General features: G+C 38.3%; 1 protein-coding gene and 1 long non-coding RNA gene across 9 annotated transcripts in view; one reads left to right on the top strand and one right to left on the bottom strand.

Moving 5' to 3' along the window:
• Nucleotides 1-7,588: 7,588 nt before the first annotated feature.
• The window catches only part of ARHGEF12 (Rho guanine nucleotide exchange factor 12), a 126,839-nt gene continuing 115,714 nt past the window's right edge, over nucleotides 7,589-18,713 (bottom strand). For all 6 annotated transcript variants that reach the window (XM_037505460.1, XM_037505463.2, XM_037505462.2 and 3 more), the window contains 7 exons: nucleotides 18,530-18,616; nucleotides 18,319-18,398; nucleotides 17,775-18,008; nucleotides 14,350-14,820; nucleotides 13,166-13,482; nucleotides 11,991-12,060; nucleotides 7,589-11,425 (listed from right to left, as the gene is read on the bottom strand). In XM_037505460.1, coding sequence (XP_037361357.1) covers nucleotides 11,415-11,425; nucleotides 11,991-12,060; nucleotides 13,166-13,482; nucleotides 14,350-14,820; nucleotides 17,775-18,008; nucleotides 18,319-18,398; nucleotides 18,530-18,616 — 1,270 coding nt within the window. In that variant the 3' untranslated portion in view covers nucleotides 7,589-11,414. The remainder of the gene's footprint in view (nucleotides 11,426-11,990; nucleotides 12,061-13,165; nucleotides 13,483-14,349; nucleotides 14,821-17,774; nucleotides 18,009-18,318; nucleotides 18,399-18,529; nucleotides 18,617-18,713) is intronic.
• LOC129145469 (uncharacterized) overlaps nucleotides 13,359-18,713 on the top strand; it is an 84,740-nt gene continuing 79,385 nt past the window's right edge. For all 3 annotated transcript variants that reach the window (XR_008551055.1, XR_008551053.1, XR_008551054.1), the window contains exon 1: nucleotides 13,359-13,554. This is a non-coding gene — a long non-coding RNA (uncharacterized LOC129145469). The remainder of the gene's footprint in view (nucleotides 13,555-18,713) is intronic.

The following is an 18,713-nucleotide window of genomic DNA, read 5'->3' as shown; positions in this document are numbered from 1 at the left end:
TCACAGTGTACAATTCAATGGGCATCAGTGTACAATTCAATGGTCTTTAGTATATTTGCATGGTTGTGTGATTATCAACACTAATTCCAGAACATATTCATCACTCCACACCCATTAGCATTCTCTCCTGTCCCCAGCCAATGGCAACCAACAATCTACTTTTGGTCTCCAGACAGTTCATATAAAGGATTCATACGTTATGGGGTCTTTTGTAACCGGCTTGTTGACTTAGCATCCAGTTTTCAAGGTCTGTCATGTTGTAGCATCTATCAGTACTATATTCCCTTTTGTGGCTAAATAATATTCCATTGTGTGTCCCATTGTGCTTATCCATTCATCAGTTGATGGGCTCTGCAGTATTTTCAACTGAGATTTTATAAACATAGGCCCCTGTCCTTAATCCAGCCAGAAACACTAACAAGTATATTTTCAGGGCTGCACTTGCCACTTCTTGGTTGGTAATTCTAAGTTGATATAATACCACTGCCTAAAACTCAACATGGCTGAATTAAACTCCTTTCCTGCTTAGGCCCATCTCTCCTTCATGCTACTTCTGTTAACAGCAATACTAACTCTTTAGGTTCAAAAAGTCTTATTTCTCCCTCTTCTGTATGTTACAAATCAACTTACATGCCAATGTCTGTAAATTCTATCTCAATTATACTATTTTCCCCTCCTATCACTTTACCAAATTTCAGCCTCTTGTTGGATGTAACAGTAGTCTCCCTACTTCCTAACTCCCCCTTCCTACTGTATACTACTCAGTGCAACTCAGTTCCTGAACTAATTTTTTTACGTTCAGCTATGCCCAAATCACGCCCAGGATCAAACAGCTTGAATGAGTGCAAAGTTCTACCTCTTGGTCTAGTGTAACTGCAATTTAGTAAAGGAGAAAGTCAGAAGTTTGATTCACCTTTTTGCCTTGCTTTCACTACTTGACTGTAAATACTTTTTTTTTTTTAATTTATTTATACAAGCACTGGGTACAGTCAGAAGCGCGGGAAGGTGAAAGAATTCACCAGAGCCAGAGCAGAGAGCAGAACAGGCAGACTGATGAAGTACACTGCTGAGGGGAGCAGCGGGCAGCAGGAGAGGTCTGTGCGCTATGTGGGGCCCTCGCCCCGCGGCCGGGGATCGAACCGGCACTGCAGAGGCTGCGGGCAGCTCCTCAACCCAGCGCTCAACAGCTGCACCACTGGGGAGGCCCTTGACTGTAAATACTCTTTAAGGGCAGAAGTTACTTCCATCGTGGGGTAATGAAGACAAAGCTTTAGAAGATAGACCTTGTCTTGAATTTGGCTGTTCCACCAGGAACATGATTGCCACTTGTGTCAATTACCTCATCTATTGGGAAAAAAAAGGGTGGGGGGGCAAGGAAGAACTACTCATCCATCCAGGTGCTTGTGAAGTTTAGAGGAAACACATGTAAAGCAGACCCTACCATGCAGTTCACACTTAATAAACTGTAGCTACTACTTTTAACCCTCACTGTTGAATCTTCAGCAAGACATGGCACAATATTCTGCAGAGTGTGCCCTCAAAAATACTTGTTATCACTAAGTGGAGGCAGGGGCATCAGGCAGGGGAGGAGATACAACCAACCAATCTATCAAATTGAGTTGGCCAATAAATGACAAACATCTCAGAAACTAAACAGAGTTTAATCTCACTACAACACTAACCATAAAGCTTGGGCAGGCAAACGCCATGATGAAACCAAGAGGAGGAAATTCATGCTGGAGTTTTAAGTATCCTCATGTGTGGCAAAATGATCTGGTGACAGTGGGAACTGAGCAAGGGGTAAACTGGAAAGATATTTTGAAAAGGGGAAAAAAAAAAAACCAAACCAAACCACAGGCTCTTTTAGAAAATACTGTGAATGATCTTACCCTGTAGTCTCATTCCCTAATTTTCTCCTCTCCAACTTAACTTCAAACTCTCAGTTCCTCAAGTCTTTGTTTCCTGAAACAAAACTAGGAATTAGTTGATTGATCAATTCATCAACTCTTCTCCCTATTGCCAAGCTATTCTGGCCCAGGATTGAAAGATTCCAGCTTATTTTAATCTACTTAGGTGTGCCTGGTCTTATTTGCAATTCATCTCAGAAGTTCTCTAAGAGAAAGGAAAAAGTTGAGAATATAAATTAATCATGATTCATATGTAAAAATCCTCAATCTTCCCCTCACACTTAGAGTAGAAATATCTCCAAAGGAAGCAAACTTTAGGCTATGTATTGTAGCTAAATGTCACTGATTGCCCAATCAGTTAGAATTGATCCCAGGAAGGCCAAATTCTAAAGAAAAAAAAGATAGTCAAGAGTATTGGGGTCCTTCAGTTTCCGTAGGTGACAGGAGAGTTTTGTCCCAACTTTTTCCTTCTACCTGAGCTGTTTATAAATAATTTGCATGAATCTTCCAAGTTTCTGGGACTTATTCTTGCTGGCTGTGGTAGTTTTTCTGATGGTGCAATTTGCCTGCTAAATCACCCGTCCAGCCAGCTCACACTCTGGGCACTCCACTGGTAGTGTCTCTAAGTTTGCTGTCTTTCAGGATAGGCCATCACTCTGAACATGAGCTGAAGTGGTGTTAAGCCCTTTCAGTCTCATTCAGTCAGTGCTCAAGACAGTATCCTCTGAACCAGGAATGTCAGATCTTTCCCCACAAAATCCCCTAAGTTTTTGTAAACCACCAGTGAGATCAGGGCAAAAGAAAAAAAAATGAAAATAATGATCCATCAGACTGCAGCAATACTGGATTAGCGAAAGCTAGCTAAAGAAAGATATTCTGAAGAATTGGAGAAAAATTAATTTTCAGGTCAGACTTCAGTGAGTGGTATTACACTGTTACTGGAGCTACCCACGAGGTTGGGTATTTACCTGAAGTGAACCAGAAGTATGCTCTGTCTGTGTGCCCGTGTTACCAATTTCATAGTGTCAGAGTTTTTGAGGGCCCTAAAAGAGGATCACCATCCAACCTCTTCAGCGTAATGGAGACCCAATGACTTGTTCAGCTTAGATAACCAGCTAATAGCAGAATAGAGACCAGAAAGAATGCAAGTTTGGTTTGGTCTTGCTTCCTTGGTACTTTGTATAGGTCTTTCCCTATGGATAGCAGAAGCCAGTGAAAAATCCCAGAAACCCTGCCATACACTTGACTTCAGGCCATGATGAGGACCCATACAGTGTGGGCTCTCCAGAGAAGGTCTCAAAATACTATCATAATTTGAACTAGCGAGCTTATGCTGTTTAGTGCAATGGACATGGTAACCAATGCTTTTTTAGAAAAACACAAACTCATTAAATAATCACAATATAACTCAGTCTGTAAGTAGCTCATACATTTTGAGAATAAAAGATGTTTCAAAACTACCAATATCTAGCTTTATTGGAAAACAACTCCAGGTAGAATTAGTATTTTGCATACTAGGGGGCTTTTAGCAAAATTAAATTCACTAGTTACATACTGTTATTAAAGTTTCTGGAACATCTCCTCCCACCACATGCCACCCCCTTATAACAGAAGCACCAAACAGATCTGTCCAATATACAGATTTCTGTAAAACAGAATCACAAGCTTTTTCACCTTTCTTTACATTTTAAAGAACAATAAGGTTAGACAGCTACAGTATTATAGAAGTCAGTAACCTATTTTTAAAGGATAAACACACACAACATACACCCATACACACATCCCCTAAGAACGTAGGGTTTAGACACACAAAACCATTATAACACAGGAAATATATTTGTTTCAGTGAGAGATATTCACACATTCTAAGTTCATTAATCATTTTTTGCCTCTTCTGCTTTAAGTACTCAGATCTGGAGTGGGGGGAAAAAAATTTGGGGAGACATCAATCACATGCTTGATAATTCTCAATTATTCCACACACCTCTGTCAGGGTAAGGATTATTTAACCCAATTTATTAGAAGAAAATGGAAACTGAGAGGAGAACCTGCTCAAGTTCACATAGCAGTTAAAGAGCTAGAATTGAATCCAGATCATCTAAGTTTGGGACACTTCTCACAAAGTGGAGTTTCCAGACCCCCAAGAGTCTCTCCAGCTCTTTCAGAAGGTCTAGGGAGTTCAACTATTTTCGTAAAACTATGAAGACACCACTTGCCTTGCACCATGTTAACTGATGGCACAAAAGCAATGGTGGGCAAAGCTGCTGGCAACAGGCAGTGGAACCAAATTTTACTGTCATTGCATTATTCACTGCCATTTACTCACAGTACAAACACAGCCAGTTTCACTTTGAAATAGCCTTGAAGTAGTTAAAATGAGCCATTTATTAAATATCAACCCTTGAGTGTACATATTTTAACATTGTGACAAAATGGAAAGTATGAATAAAGCACCTCTACCACACATGGAAGTACAGGTTTCCCCTGTAAGAAAGAACACGCCTATGAAAAATTTCCTAAGCCTAAATGACAAAAAAGTAAAGAAAATGTACACGGAAAAATGTTTGAGTGTTCCCAGACCTCCCAAATAACCTGCTAAATCAAATCAAATAGCACTAAAATAACACTAATATACAGTAAAAGCAGTATGATACACAACCTGTATGTAGTCATTCCCGGAGAAGGAGCTTGGTGGGGCTGCTTGGGGTGCCCTGCTGCCTCTAGAAGAGTTGCCGCAAAACAAATGCTGCACATTTGTTTCGCTTTTTGCTCACCTTTTCACCTTCTGCTGAAGTGGAAATCCTCTTCACGTTTCTTTGTGACTAAAAACAGGTACGATGTATGCCTTTTGTAAAAGAGAGCTTTTGAAAAGCAGGGGTATCTGTAAGATGTTGTGTCAGAAGGAAAAGTACTTGTGCACTGAGTTGAGAACAAAAAGTAGCCACTTTTTTAAAAGATTGAACTTGAATGACTGGTAAGCAATGGCTATTCAGTCAAGTATTTAACAGGTAATTTCTCAAAAATAGAAAAGTGATTTTGATTTTTACTTTATTATAATTAGTATTTTTCCTGGTCCCTTATTTAGGTTTTCTAAATTCCTGCTATGAATGAGACCATCCGGTAATTTTCTTTTTCTTTCTGGCTTATTTCGCTGAGCATGATCCCTTCCAGCTCCATCCCTGTTGCTGCAAATTGCATGAAGCAACTATAAACCAGAGACACACGATGGGCGGTGGGGGTAAGGGTGTGGAGAAGGGAGTAGGATCAAAACAAGGCGGGTGGGAATTATATGGGGACTATAACAAAGATGAAAATGCATACATTGTGCAAAAATGAAAAAATGATGTAAAAAATATATAAAATACAATTTAAAAAATAGAAAAGTGGGACTGACATTTGAAAGAAACTGTCACTATTTGTTGCCAATAATAAAATTTGCATTTGGAAGCAAAAATTAGACATTTTAGAGATTTACAACCACCACGAGACTTTTTTAATGAGAGTGGTATTTGATATAAAGAAACCTGAGTTTTTGATATTATATAATGGAATGTGTTAACATTTGGAAGACCTGAATCATTCAGTTAACCAGTACTTTCCAAATGACCAATATAGGGTATTATATAATCATCATAGGCAAATGACTCCTTTCTTCACATATTTAAAGTATAAAATGGGCTCATGGGTTTTAGTGTAACCAAGTATAAAAATTTGATTGATATAGTTCCTGATTCCACATTGCAGCAATCTTTTAAGAAACTACCACTTGTTAAATTTCAGTGTTGTATCTACCCACAATTATAGGAAAAGACCATTAAAACACCCTTTCAAAATATGTCTGATGCTGGCTTTTCTTCATATACTTTAACCAAAACAACAAATCACATCAGATTGCATGCAGAAGTAGATATGAGAATTTAGTTCTTCTATTATACTCAATATTGAAGAGATTTTAAAACTATGAAACACTCTTCTCAAATATTGTAGAAAACAGCAATTTTCCATTAAGAATGTGAAATTATGTCAACCTGTAATGGCATCACCATTATTTTAAATGAATTACTATTTTTATTATTTCTCATTTTAATTTCAATAAAATGAATATCAACAGACATAATTTATATGACCATAAGCCCCCCCATCAGGTTCTCAATAATTTCTAAGCATGTAAATTGGCCCTGAGCTCAAAAAAATTGAGAACCAATGCACTTTATCACTGTGAAGTTAACATTTAAAGTAGCAGAAAAATTCTCCATATAACTACTTCTCTAAAATTTTAAAGATTACTGAGAAGTGTCCTAATACTGTTATTGGTCAAAATGTGTTCAGGAAGCCCCAATCCTGTGGTCACATGTACTAAGAAATGAATACCCTGAAATAAAATATTGTACAGAAAGTCTTAAGTTATAGGTAAGCTAAAAAAAGCACTAATCAAATTGGAGGCAAATACTAGAATAGAAGGAGAGCTCCACCTCTCTCAAATTATTTCATCCAGGGCCTCTGCTGATGCTCAAGGAGGATGGTGTCTCGTTAGTAATACTAGGTGGCAAAACAAACATATTTCCTGACAGCTAAAATTGAAGTATTTTCAATTAGTAATAAAAATTACACTTGATATTACAGGGAGAAAAAAGGGAAACACCTACATCTATCAGTAACATTTTATGACATTCATCATAGCAGGAAGACATCAAATTTAATTGAAAAGCAACTTTTTCCTTCAGGATACATCCACTTAGCTTTCAAGTTGGTATTAGTGTGATGAACCCAGTCACTTGGGTTGGAAGACGACAGCAAGAAGTAGAAGCAACTGCTCGCATGCAAAGACGAGTTTTGCTTTTTTCAGTGCTGTTAGAACAGGGCATCTAGGAGCAGGTGGGAATGGTGTGGGTATTTGTTTCTACCAGTTAGGTGTGTAGACAGAACAGTACGAACAGGTTCTCTGTAAAGTGTGCTTGAATATCCTTACTTTTTAAAAGGTTTAAAATAGCCTACAAAATGCTCAGAATTTTCTGTTAAGGTTATTAGATCAGCCAAAAATAACATCCTACAAATAAGTCAAATTATATCTATGTCAAAAACACTATATGAAAAAGCCAATTCAGAAAGAGCCATCTGAATTGAAATAGGCTCCATAAAAGCATAGAAATGGTGATATATCTGGGACTCCAGCATTAGGGATAAGAATGGCAACAAGGACATCGTATTTTCGCTTAGGGGGCCATTAAAATTATCTTCAAGTGAGCCATAAAAGCTGCCATCTCATAATTCAATAGAACTGTATGCTTAAAAGTGGTTAAAAATGACATTTTACACACACACACACACACACACACCTCAAAATGTTTTAGAATGAATAAGGTAACATAACAAAATCACTCAACTGTACACTTTGAAGTGGGTGATTTATACGGTATGTGAATTATATCTCAATAAAGCTGTTAAAACAACAAAACTGCCCCAGATGGTAAGGCAATCCCAATTACTGGTGTCCTCATGGACAGGTATACATTATGGAGATAAACTGGCTGGTCTCACTAGTAAAGATGTTCTAAAAAGCAGGAAGATGTTTGATAGCCACCACTACTGAGATTAGACTCCTTGGTACCTAAACCTTTTTAATGTAACTTGTATTAGACAAATCAATAAGAATACAAATAAAAAGTCACATACTTAGTTCCTTTAAGCATATTTAATATTTGAACTCTCATTTTCTATTTTCCCAGGCCCCAGAAAACAGAAAGGTTTTAGATGACCAATATTTTGTTCCAGAAACATATAGAGCCTTATCAGGTAATTCATAAAAGAGCTATTTTACAAAGGTACATCTGGATAATTAGAACAATAAAGTCTTTTAGGCATTTCAAAATGTGATCAGTAAAAATACATGATTATTAATAAAGTTTTTTAAAAGATAGTTCCAGATTTTTTTTTTAAAGTAATTTCTGTTAAAGAGTACATGATTGTATGGTGAACAAGGAAATAAAATGTTCTAGTAGGAAGAGGCTTATTAAAAATAACCAACAGTGTGCACATTACAGTTATCATTTTGCAGTATATCTGCTTAGCAGTTGGCACCTGGAAATGGCAGACAGGGCTTCCTTCTAGGAGGTTCATTATTTTTCTACCAATTATCAAAGCCATCAGTACCACTGGGGAAGGCTTAAGGAATAAGGCAAAAGAAACTCTTTTCTTGAGGGAAGAACAAATTTGCAGATCACTTTGTAAAGGGGTGGAAAGTCAGGAAAAAATAGGATTTATAAAACAAAAATAGTAATACTGGGGGAGGTGGGGTAGGGAGTGGCCAGTAGAAAGATGACTGGAAGGTCCTGCTTTCTATTTCAAGATCCTCTGTACACACCTCTCAATGTTTCTCTGTGACACACAGGGAAGAAAATATTGACCAAAACTCTAGTATTTCAAAATAACATCATATGCCACCCTCAAAGGAGGAAGCTTCCAGTTTGAAATATGGAAGCTCCATGTAACACATCAATAGCTTCTCCTCTCCAAAATCCAAGAAACTTTTTAAAGGGGGCCTAACCTTTTTAATAGTCATTTGAAGTTATTTCAGGGAAAAGAAAGTCAAAATGCTTATGAAATATACCTCCCATACAGTATAATGCAATAGAAGTTACTGGATTCTAAAAGATAACTCAAACAGTCCAAGCTAGCTGATTTTAAAGTATGCAAAACATATGGCTTCGAGGGCAGTAATCATGATTTTAAATTACAGCACTTTGGGGCTGGCTGATTTGCCTTGATTAATTCTGTTCTCTGAAAAGGAAGGAGAGACTCCAAATATAATTTGCCACCTAATAGCAAAGAAGCCATTAGGCCCAGAGGAGAGAGAACAGGGTCACAGAGGGTCACTTCCATAGCTACCACCAGCTCTCCTGGGAAAGTCACTTTGTCTACCACCCTTGCCTACTTCCACATGGAAGTGGGCTCCAACTTCTGATCACCTAACTTTGAGAAAACTGCTTTGATGGTAACCAGTGTCACTCAGACAGGATGACTATCTAATTCCATCATGTTGAAAAAGTGTCATATAAAATGGGTGTGATTATAATGGCTAACATGAAACAGAAGGGGTGGGAGGCCAGGATGGAAAAGAAGATGAAAGAAGTTAGGCTGCTGAGATAAAAAGAACACTTAAAATTGGGGAAACTTTTCACAATTAGCCTTTGTTTGAAAGTCTCAACATGAATTTAATAGAAGTACTAGAGCTATGGTCAGATTATTTTTCCAGTTAGCCCTGTTCTTATTCCAAGGAGAGGTTAAACTGCAAGAAAAGAAAAGCAGATTGTTACTACGGATGAGATTCTGGCTAAGCTAGAAGAGAAACCAAAACTTTGCTAGCCTAGAAAGCTCCTTAATTGAGTGCCAGAGAATTATGTAATTACCCTGCAGTGTCTGAAGTTAAGATGAAAGTTCTATTTATATTTACCTTTCTCCTGATTAATTGCCTGCCAATGGTATCAGTGTCAAGTGGCTACAGGTGTAACCCTTTGAGTTGGGAGGGACTACATTTTTCCAGCAGCACTGTGTAACCATTTGGTTTCTACTTGCTTCTCTTAAGAGATACAGAAAATTCAAGTTCCAAGCTTCATTTATATATTAGCTTCTGCTTCTAAAAATTTTTAAGCCCATTCTGATTTAATTTATACTTGGCCTAGGACTCAAAATATAACTCTAATTTACAGATGAGGTCCAACAATCTAAACCAGATCAGTTTTGGAAAGACATAAACAAGAATCTGGACATAGATGTGCTTGCTAAGTTGTAGTGGTGTTTACAAAAGCAGTTGGGAACTTGTCATTTGTAATGAGGGGGAGTATATATATATATTGGACTGCAGGAAATAATAAAATTATATCCTGTCTACCCACAGAGTTCAGAGGGTACTACTGAAAGATTATGAGCAGTAGATGGACTCCCTGCACATTAACAAAATTTTAACATTTGACAAATAATTTAGTTTTAGTTGGCAAAATTACTCCAAAACATGTACTTGATGCACAAAGAAAACCACAGAAAGCCTATAGAATTGAAGGAGTACTCAAGTTACAATTCTGAAACATTTATCCTCTGTGGGGTGTTGCCAATGCTACTATTCATCCTAGAGCAGGCAGTTTCCAACACCTTGCCTGCAGGATCCAGTGTATGTTCTGGTCTGCAATTTTTAAGGTCAGTCATGCACCAGTGTGGAAAAAGCTCCAGCAGTGAAGGAAGTCAGAGGAAGTGCTTCTGGAGGTGGTTTGAGCAGCTCTGCTTTCTTCACCACATCTTTCTCCACTCCGCTCTCGGCTCTCCTTTGTACTCACAGAGCCCTTTGGCACCATCAGTGCAAAAATTAGAGTCAAACCTCCAGGTACTAAAAGTTTACTGGCCTTATAATCAGCAGTACCCGTGGCTAATAACAGCCATTGTTCAACTCAGTAGTGATTCAGTTAGATAACCTTCCCAAATCCTACCCGCTCCCAGCCCACCCTTCCTCAGCAACCCCCACCCCTGCCACCATCTGAAGCATCTCCATTTACTTGATTTTACTTCCTGCTCAATCTGCAGGGATAATTTAACACAAGTGCCAAAGTCTAATGAATAATTATAAAAATGAAACAATACCAAGTATAACAAATTTATAGTCAAGAAAATAAAATTTGCTTTCCTCTCCCTCCCAAATCCCAACCCTCAATAGAAAAGAAGACAACAGAAGAAAACACCCATTTTCAAGTGCCTGCTATTTAGTACGTTGAGGATTCCTGTTAATTGGGGGTTGATCCCAGTTACAGAGAAGAGGTGCTTGCCTCAGGTGGGGGCTGTCCACCTACTCTGACCACCTGGGTAGCACTCAGTGCCAGTCCACTGCACATAGGAGCCACGGGCATACCACACCTTTGAGGTGACCCACAGAGAAGCAGCCTATTGGACAGCAGAGGGCATGGAGTACAGTTTAGTGAAGGCAAGATGCTCCCCCACCCTCTTCTCACCTTCTCCATCACTCTCCCCAACCTCCTAATACCCCATTTGAACTCTGCTTCAGGAGCAACTGATCCTTGGGTGTACTAAATACGAAGGGCTAAAACTCTCACTACTCAATTAAAACAAAACATGGCAAAAAGAATTAAAATGTGCTTTCAAATATGGAATGAAGTCAAATAAATACATCTGATTTTTTTTCTTTTTCTTTAAGTCTAAGTAAAATTTCATATCCTACACCCAAAGCTCTATACATTTGGTTTTTGTTCTGAATCAAAATGAATTTCCAATAGTGAGGAGAGCAGAGTGAGAGAATGGATTCCCTCACTGACAGACTAGTGCAGCTGCCACACTGTGAAGAACTAGTCCCGCTATGGGCACCCTGGGACATGGCTAACCCCAGGGGGGTTCACAGGCAGATCCTCTGTCACACACTCTCTGTGTCCACACTGCAGCCAGGATGTGGTGATACAAGGTCGAAGCTCAAAATCCAACAACCTTCAGTCACCTCCAGGACACACGGCTCTAACTTTTATCTGAGAAGAATAAAAACAGGTGAACATCAAATTAAGAACAAAAAAATTAACACTGTAAAGAGAACACCTATGAAATCTAGGGGAGTAGTTGTATCTGTGCTTCTGGATCAGAACAGTCTTATCCAAAAGCATGATGAGTGGAAAATGATGTGCTGAACGCAGATCCATTTGCAGTTACTGTCAAGAGAGACACACAGGACAGCAAGACTTGAGGAGCACCGAGCCTGAAGCACCCCATGACAGCAGCACCAGCAAACCTCACCCAGGATCCAGGGTTTTACCAGGCTTACCACTGCTCTGCCTTCTGCTTTTGCAAAGCTGAAGAAAAACAGAGAAGGGGAGATGGCATGGGAAGTGACAACTGCAGCTCCTCTTAGCCAAGGAAGAGCAGAGTCAGCAGACAACAGACTCTGCTTGATATATGATGTTTGGAAACAAGCAGCTTTTTAAAGACAGAAAAGAAATAGAATCTCAGAAGGCTTTCACTTTAAAGAATAATAAATCATTCCACTCAATGTGCTGTTCAAGCAGGATGATTCTAGAATCTGGAATCTATAATTCTCACCTGAGTGTTTGTCTGTGAGGGCTGATCCAGCCAGCCTTTGGCAAAGAATGGTGTAACTCTCTTCTACTTTCTGTAAAATAAAACCCACAGGTTTTTCACTTGAACATCATAAAAGAAAAAAATTTTTGAAAATAGTGAAAAAGGCTTTTTTATATAATAGGTACATGCTTCGAAATTTCAGTATTAACAGCATTAAAATTTGTGTTACTCGATAAAAAATATTCTATTCCTTTTAGGTAAAACAGGCTTTCTCCTTTGAGTGAATAACTTACAGCTTTCTCATGTAAAAGAGAAAGAAGGGAACACAACAGGTAAAGGTGATTCTCCTTCCCTGAGGAGTTACCCTAAAAACCGTCCTGCATGTGGCATGAACTCTCCTAGAGCCAACATCCCCACAGGATCTTTTAGATCTCTTACCTCATCAGCCACAGGACGAGACTACATGTAATCATGTGAAGAAGGAAAAACCAATCATATAAACTTAAAAGAAAAACTAAGGGAGATCAGTGTTTAGCTAACATGTTAAGAATACTTTTCACTCTCTCCTTAAAGCCTCCAACAAAATGATGCCATGAAAAAACACATGGGCTCTAGCATCTGTGTCTACTGATGGCAGGCAAATACAGAGGCCTTTTCTCAGAAACTGCCACACAAGTCAATTTTGCAACAGTGGTTAGTAGAATGACATTTCCAATTACCAATTTACAAAAATCCCATTATTTCCGGGTTTTTAAATTGTGATGGTGACTGCAGCCAATTTCTACCTGGGAAATCACCACCATCAACTAATAATTCACAGATAATTAATAGATTCTAGCATTTCCCAGCCTAGGTTCATAACTACACAAATCCCACCTTTCACAGCTTATTTTTCACAGCTTCTCATAGAGGACAATCACCCAAAATACATTTAGGCCCTTATACTCAAAAATCCACATTGACACACAGTTTATAGAGAGAGCTATTACTTTTCTGATCATGTGATATGTAACCAGACAGACAATGTTGACCTCGGCTTTTTATCCAGGCCTATTCCTGGATAATGGTCAAAGAAAACATACAAATTCATGACCTAAACAAGCTTATAAGTATCAGCATTTCAATCATTCCACACTTCCTCTCTGCGAAACGTATTTCTAAAAACCAAGTCCTAAGGATACTGAAGTCTGAAGTACCTTTAAGCGTTCAAGGTCAGCCTCTATCTTACGAATGTACTCCATGATCTGGCTTTGTGAATCTGCACAAGAGGAAGGACTCCGGACCTCAAAACAGGAATCCTCCATAGCTCCCCAGTGCTGCTGGACCAGGAATTCTGGGGTGAATGGTGAAACAGCCCCATCAGAATGAGCATTCTTAGGAGAATGTTGGTGCTGGTGGGCAGAGTCCATGGAGGGGATGCCTGCTCTGTGTTGCGGGGGAAGTGAGGAAGCAATCTCCTCATCCGTGGAACTCTCCTGCACTGTTTCATAGCCATCGAGGATCAAAAAGTTTCCTATTGAATAGACAGAACAGTCTGATGAGATCAGTACTGCCACCATCACAAAAAGAGATGACAAGAGATACGGTGAGACAATGACAACTGTAAAAGCTATTAAAGAGAAGAAAACGCTATCACTTTCTAAAACCTCATGTTTAGTTTTGAGTGCATAAGAATTTTCTCTCTTCAGGTTCAAGTTAAACTTAGCAAACTTTTGCAATAATTTCATAACTTTTTGATATTTCAAAAGTTACTTTAACTTAACTGCAGCATCCCTATATGGTCCTTTCTCCACTTCCCCTGCTAAACACCTCTCTTGTCTCATCTCCTACCATATTCTTCTTACCCTGTATTCCTGAACCACACAAAAATATGATCTTGTTGCAGAGCCTGTGTGCTAGTCTTCTCTACTGGAACACGTGGCCTCCAGATATTCATGTATTATCTCCCTCCCTTCCCTCTACTCAAATGCTGCCTCATGGAGGCCCTTTTCTTGGCTACCTTGTCTGCTCCCATTACTCAATGGCCATTAGTCTGACTATTTTCTTCCTAATACTTTAGGATGTCAGATAGTATCTGACATCTATTTATTTGTTTATTTATTTACCATTGTTCTTCCCCTACCTAGTACTTAAGCTCACAAAAAAAAAAAAAGTGAATTTTTCTGAGTTTTATTAAATGTAATACCCAGCACCTAGAATGACCTCTGGCACTGAGTAGATTGAGTAATTATTTACTACATGAAAGAATAAATACCACAAAATACACACACACACACACACACACACACACAATATGCTTGGATACCCAAAAACATCCATTTCAGCACACAGGACAGTTAACAACAATCAAAATCAAAGTTTGAATGTGAAAGGAACTTGCCTGAGATGCGTAAATTAACATCCTTCTCTTCCTTTTTAACTGTTCCATCAACTTCTGATGGATTATCATCACTATGTGCTTCACGGGCATCAAAAAAGTGCTCTCCACTCTCATCAAGACCCCCTTCTGGCTCTGTAGGAGGCATCTCTGGGGTCATAAGCATGTGGTCCATTACTAAAGTGTTACTTGCCTGGCTATCTTGGAATGCCAGTGCTACTGAATCTCGTGGAGCAGAAGATTCAGTTGAAGTCCTTGGACTATAACAAGCTGAAATGTCACCAGTTCCAGTTCTGAAGGGCATCTGTCCTTCACCAGGATGATAGGCCTTAATGTTTTCAGAGTTCTGGGTTTGACTGTCTGCCTGCCCCTCTGGAGAGGCTGTCCTGTGTCTGGGGAAATGTGGCCAGTCTTCCTGAGCACTCTTCTCAGTTAAACCCAGCTGTTGTACCAGCAACTGCTTCAACAAACCCACTAAACGATTTAGGGAGGAAGAAAAAAGAAAGTCATAATTATAACCTCAGATTGCCATAATTAAATTAGTCGAATCACCAATTATCTCTATTATGTACCTTTTTAATAATTTTAGTCAAAATATTAATTTTGTATAACCATTTGTTTTGTTTGAGAAATAAAATAAAACACCATTTAGAGAAGTTTTAACATTAAACTAGACTTGAAAAGACCTAAGGGGGTAATCCTGGTTAGAACTGCTAAATAACCAATACTACAGCTGCCTCTATTTTTTCTTTCATGTGACTAGAATAATACCCAAAGAAACTTAAGGATGCTGAAAAAAGTTGTGGTAAATCAGACCAAAAAACCCCCTGCAAGCTCTGCTCTTTCCAGAAGCAGATGCATATAACATGAAATTCTTTTTTATAATTTTATTACACAGAGAACATTAATTTTATCATTTATAATAATCCACAGAATCTCCCTACATGGTAAAGGAAAAATAAAACTGCACAGTAATAAAATTTAATTCCAATGATTTGATAGCATGTATAATTTCCAAAGATAAAGAAACATTTTATTAGTTTTGAAAAAAAAGACCTTAGTAGCACAGCTTCCTTAGGTTGTTGAAAAGAGAACTGATTTAATTTTGAATAGACAAATGTAAGCTGTGAGGTCACTCACACAATGATAAGAGTTACTGGGATGTTAGTCAAACCATCCAAAATCATGAAGTCTGTTAATTCAACAGAATTTAGAATGATCTAGGTTTTAAAGAACTGGATCAATTCCTTACTTTCAACTCTGCCTTAATTTCTCTCTTCTGTTTCTTAAAGTATACAGTTTCCACACACATCTGAATCCTTGTCCTTCTATATTTTTGCTCTACATTTACTTCTTGATATGCTATACATTTTTTTATGGTTTTGACACTCAAACCCAACTCTCTCCTAAGTTCTAATCTTAAAACTCCCAACTACTGATGTTCTTCATCAGTTATTATTAGGAACATAGAAATCAAAACCAGTGAGACATCATCTCACACCTGTGAGAATAGCTATTTTAAAATACGAAGTGTTGGCAAGAATGCGGAGAAAAGGGAATCCTTGTGCACTGTTGGTGGGAAGTAAACTGGCTCAACCACTATAGAAAGAGGATGAAGAGTCCACAAAAGATCAAGAATAGAAACACCATGTGATTCAGTTATCCTGCTTCTGGTGTTTACCCAAAGAATCTGAAAACACTACCTTGAAAAGATATATGTACTCCTTTGTTTACTGGAGCATTATTTACAATAGCCAAGATTTGGAAACAATGTAAATGCCCATCAACAAATGAATGAATAATGAATATGTACATATACACACACACAGAGGAATCCTATTCAGCCATGAAAAAGCTGAAATCTTTGTGTTGAGCAATCTGATCATAAGCAAGGAAACTGAAAGAGCAATAAAAAAGCTCCCCCAAAACAAAAGCCCCAGTATCAGACTGCTTTACAAATGAAATCTTGCGATGTGTGACAACAGGGGTGGACCTTGAGGGTATTATGCTTAGTGAAATAAGTCAAAAACTTATTTCATAAACTTAGACTGTAATAACAAAATAATGGTTACCAGAAGAGGAGGCGGAAGTAGGGGCAGTAGGTAAATTGGGTAAAAGTGGTCAACTGTACCATGGAGGATGGGAACCAGTCTTCAGGTGGCAGTCAACATAGAGTATGTACATATCTCAAAATAATATGTTGTAGAGCTGAAATCTGTATAATGCTATAAACCAACGTTAACTGAATTAAACAAAAACAAAAACACTCCAACTTCCAGTTCATCACTGCCTTTTAAATGGCTTTCCAACCACTGTATTAATCTCAACATGTTTTAAAATTGAACCTATAATCTCTGGCAAATTAAAAAAAAAGGAAAGAAGACAAGTATGGCAGTGGGCAGTAACAAGAATACTGAAAGTATCTCTAAATATTCCCTTTCCTCTTGCCCTCACATGTAAACAAATCAATTGTTTTAAGTATCTGTTGACTCTTCACTTTATTTTTATGCCACTGACACTATTCTAGTAGAAACCCGTTCAGCCCCAAGCCTAGATTACTACAATAGCTTAACAGTAAACGCACCACTCCAAACCTGTTTCCATTCAAATCCTGTTGCAGCTCTCAGTCAAATTAATCTTTTTTCCTTAGTCATACCCTGGCTTAAAACCTTCAAATAGTTCTCTACAGTTAGAGCAATCATTCTCAGCCCTTTCCCACCTTCAGTACACCTGAGAGATGTGACATACTCATAGTGTTACAAATGGGAATTTGTAACAGTGATACCTCTCCCTCTCTCTCTCTCACCCCCCCCATAATTCTCCCTCCCTCCCACATCCCAGCCCCGAGTGTCATTTGGGAAGGCGAGCCCATTATGGAGAATACTACAACGTCCTCAAGAAAATTAGAGGAATACTTGTAGTTTGAAAAAAACTTCAAATCACTGTGTATCTTTTAAGTATGGAGGACTTAATCTGAGATTTGAGGTTCACACAATGGAGCCCATCAAAACTACTTTCTGACTTCCCAACCTGATTCCCCATGACTCCTTTCACTTTTGTATGAGCTACCACACACCAACTGGTCTACTCCCTGCTATGGGAATATCTTCAGATTTTCTGCCTCTTGTCTGAATGACTTCTATTCTTCTACATATCTAGCTGAATCTTACTCATTCTTGAAGGCACTAGTCACCTCTCTCTCTCATTCTCTTGGGGTCACTCCAACCAGACCAAATTTGACATACCTGTATCATGTGATTACATAAAAAGATGGGAGGTTTTTTATCATCTTCACAAGTAAACGCTAAAACTCTTGATGTGAAGTCACAATTTATATTTCCTTGGATTCTTCCTACATGGTTAGAGTTGTATATTATACAACTCAGGTACTCAATAAGTATCTGTATTAATTTATGAAAAAAACTTACAATTCCTTAGTGCATCCAATGCCCACCGTTCTTCTGAGACAGGCAAATGTGGATCTGGGATTGTGATTTGATAATTTATTCCAACCTCCTTTAGAGTCCCATCTTCATGCGGCGCTTTTGCAAACTGTCTCTCAGTAGCAAAGAGATCATCTACCTCCGATTTTCCAGAGGTGTCCAGTGAATGTGATTGAGGTTTGGATGATATTAAGGGAGACACTAATCCCAAATCTCTCTCTATTCAGTAGAACAGAACAAGTGGAATATATCTTTAAAAAAAGATCTTTTTTAAGTTTTAACATTAAACATTCAGGAAATACTTGGGAAAAAAACAAGCACATGAGCTACAGAGATTATTTAAGGAAAATACACAGAACTTAGAGCACTGTTGTAATGGCAAGAGAAGGCTGATAAGTGAAATTTGTTAGAGCAAATCATGCCACAAACTTCATAAACTTCATAAACTTTTATGAGTAAAAGTGTCTTTGCATTTTAACAACTAATTACAGACTACAGTCTTCTAGGTAAACTTAACAGATCGGTTTACCTGGACTCTGCATACCAGTGACTGAAATACCATGATGTTCCACTTTTAATTTTGGAGGTTCTTCTTCATCATTGTCTCCTCTATGAAAAAAAGAAAAGCTTTCAGCCTCATGAGGTGCCCAACATTTATAATTACTGCAACAGAGAATGAGCCATTTCTTTTCTGACCAAATCACAAAGTCCTTCCTATGACTAGGCAAAAGTACACTCACTCGCAAGGTGATGACTGTGGCAATGGAATGGGCTTTGTAGATTGCTCCTTCACTGATGCAGCCATCCGACATATCAGGTCCTGCCAACTGCAGGAAGTTTGAAAGGAAAACAAAATACAAAAGGAAAAGGAAAAAGACATGCCCTTTAAATACACTCAGAAAGCAAAAATAAAAACAAATAAGC

Source organism: Talpa occidentalis, unplaced genomic scaffold (genome assembly GCF_014898055.3).
Source record: "Talpa occidentalis isolate TD23 unplaced genomic scaffold, MPIMG_talOcc4v2.1 talOcc4.12, whole genome shotgun sequence".
In the NCBI taxonomy this organism is placed as follows: domain Eukaryota; kingdom Metazoa; phylum Chordata; class Mammalia; order Eulipotyphla; family Talpidae; genus Talpa; species Talpa occidentalis.
The sequence above is the reverse complement of the archived record's forward strand: the minus strand, read 5'-3'. Positions and strand labels throughout refer to the sequence as shown.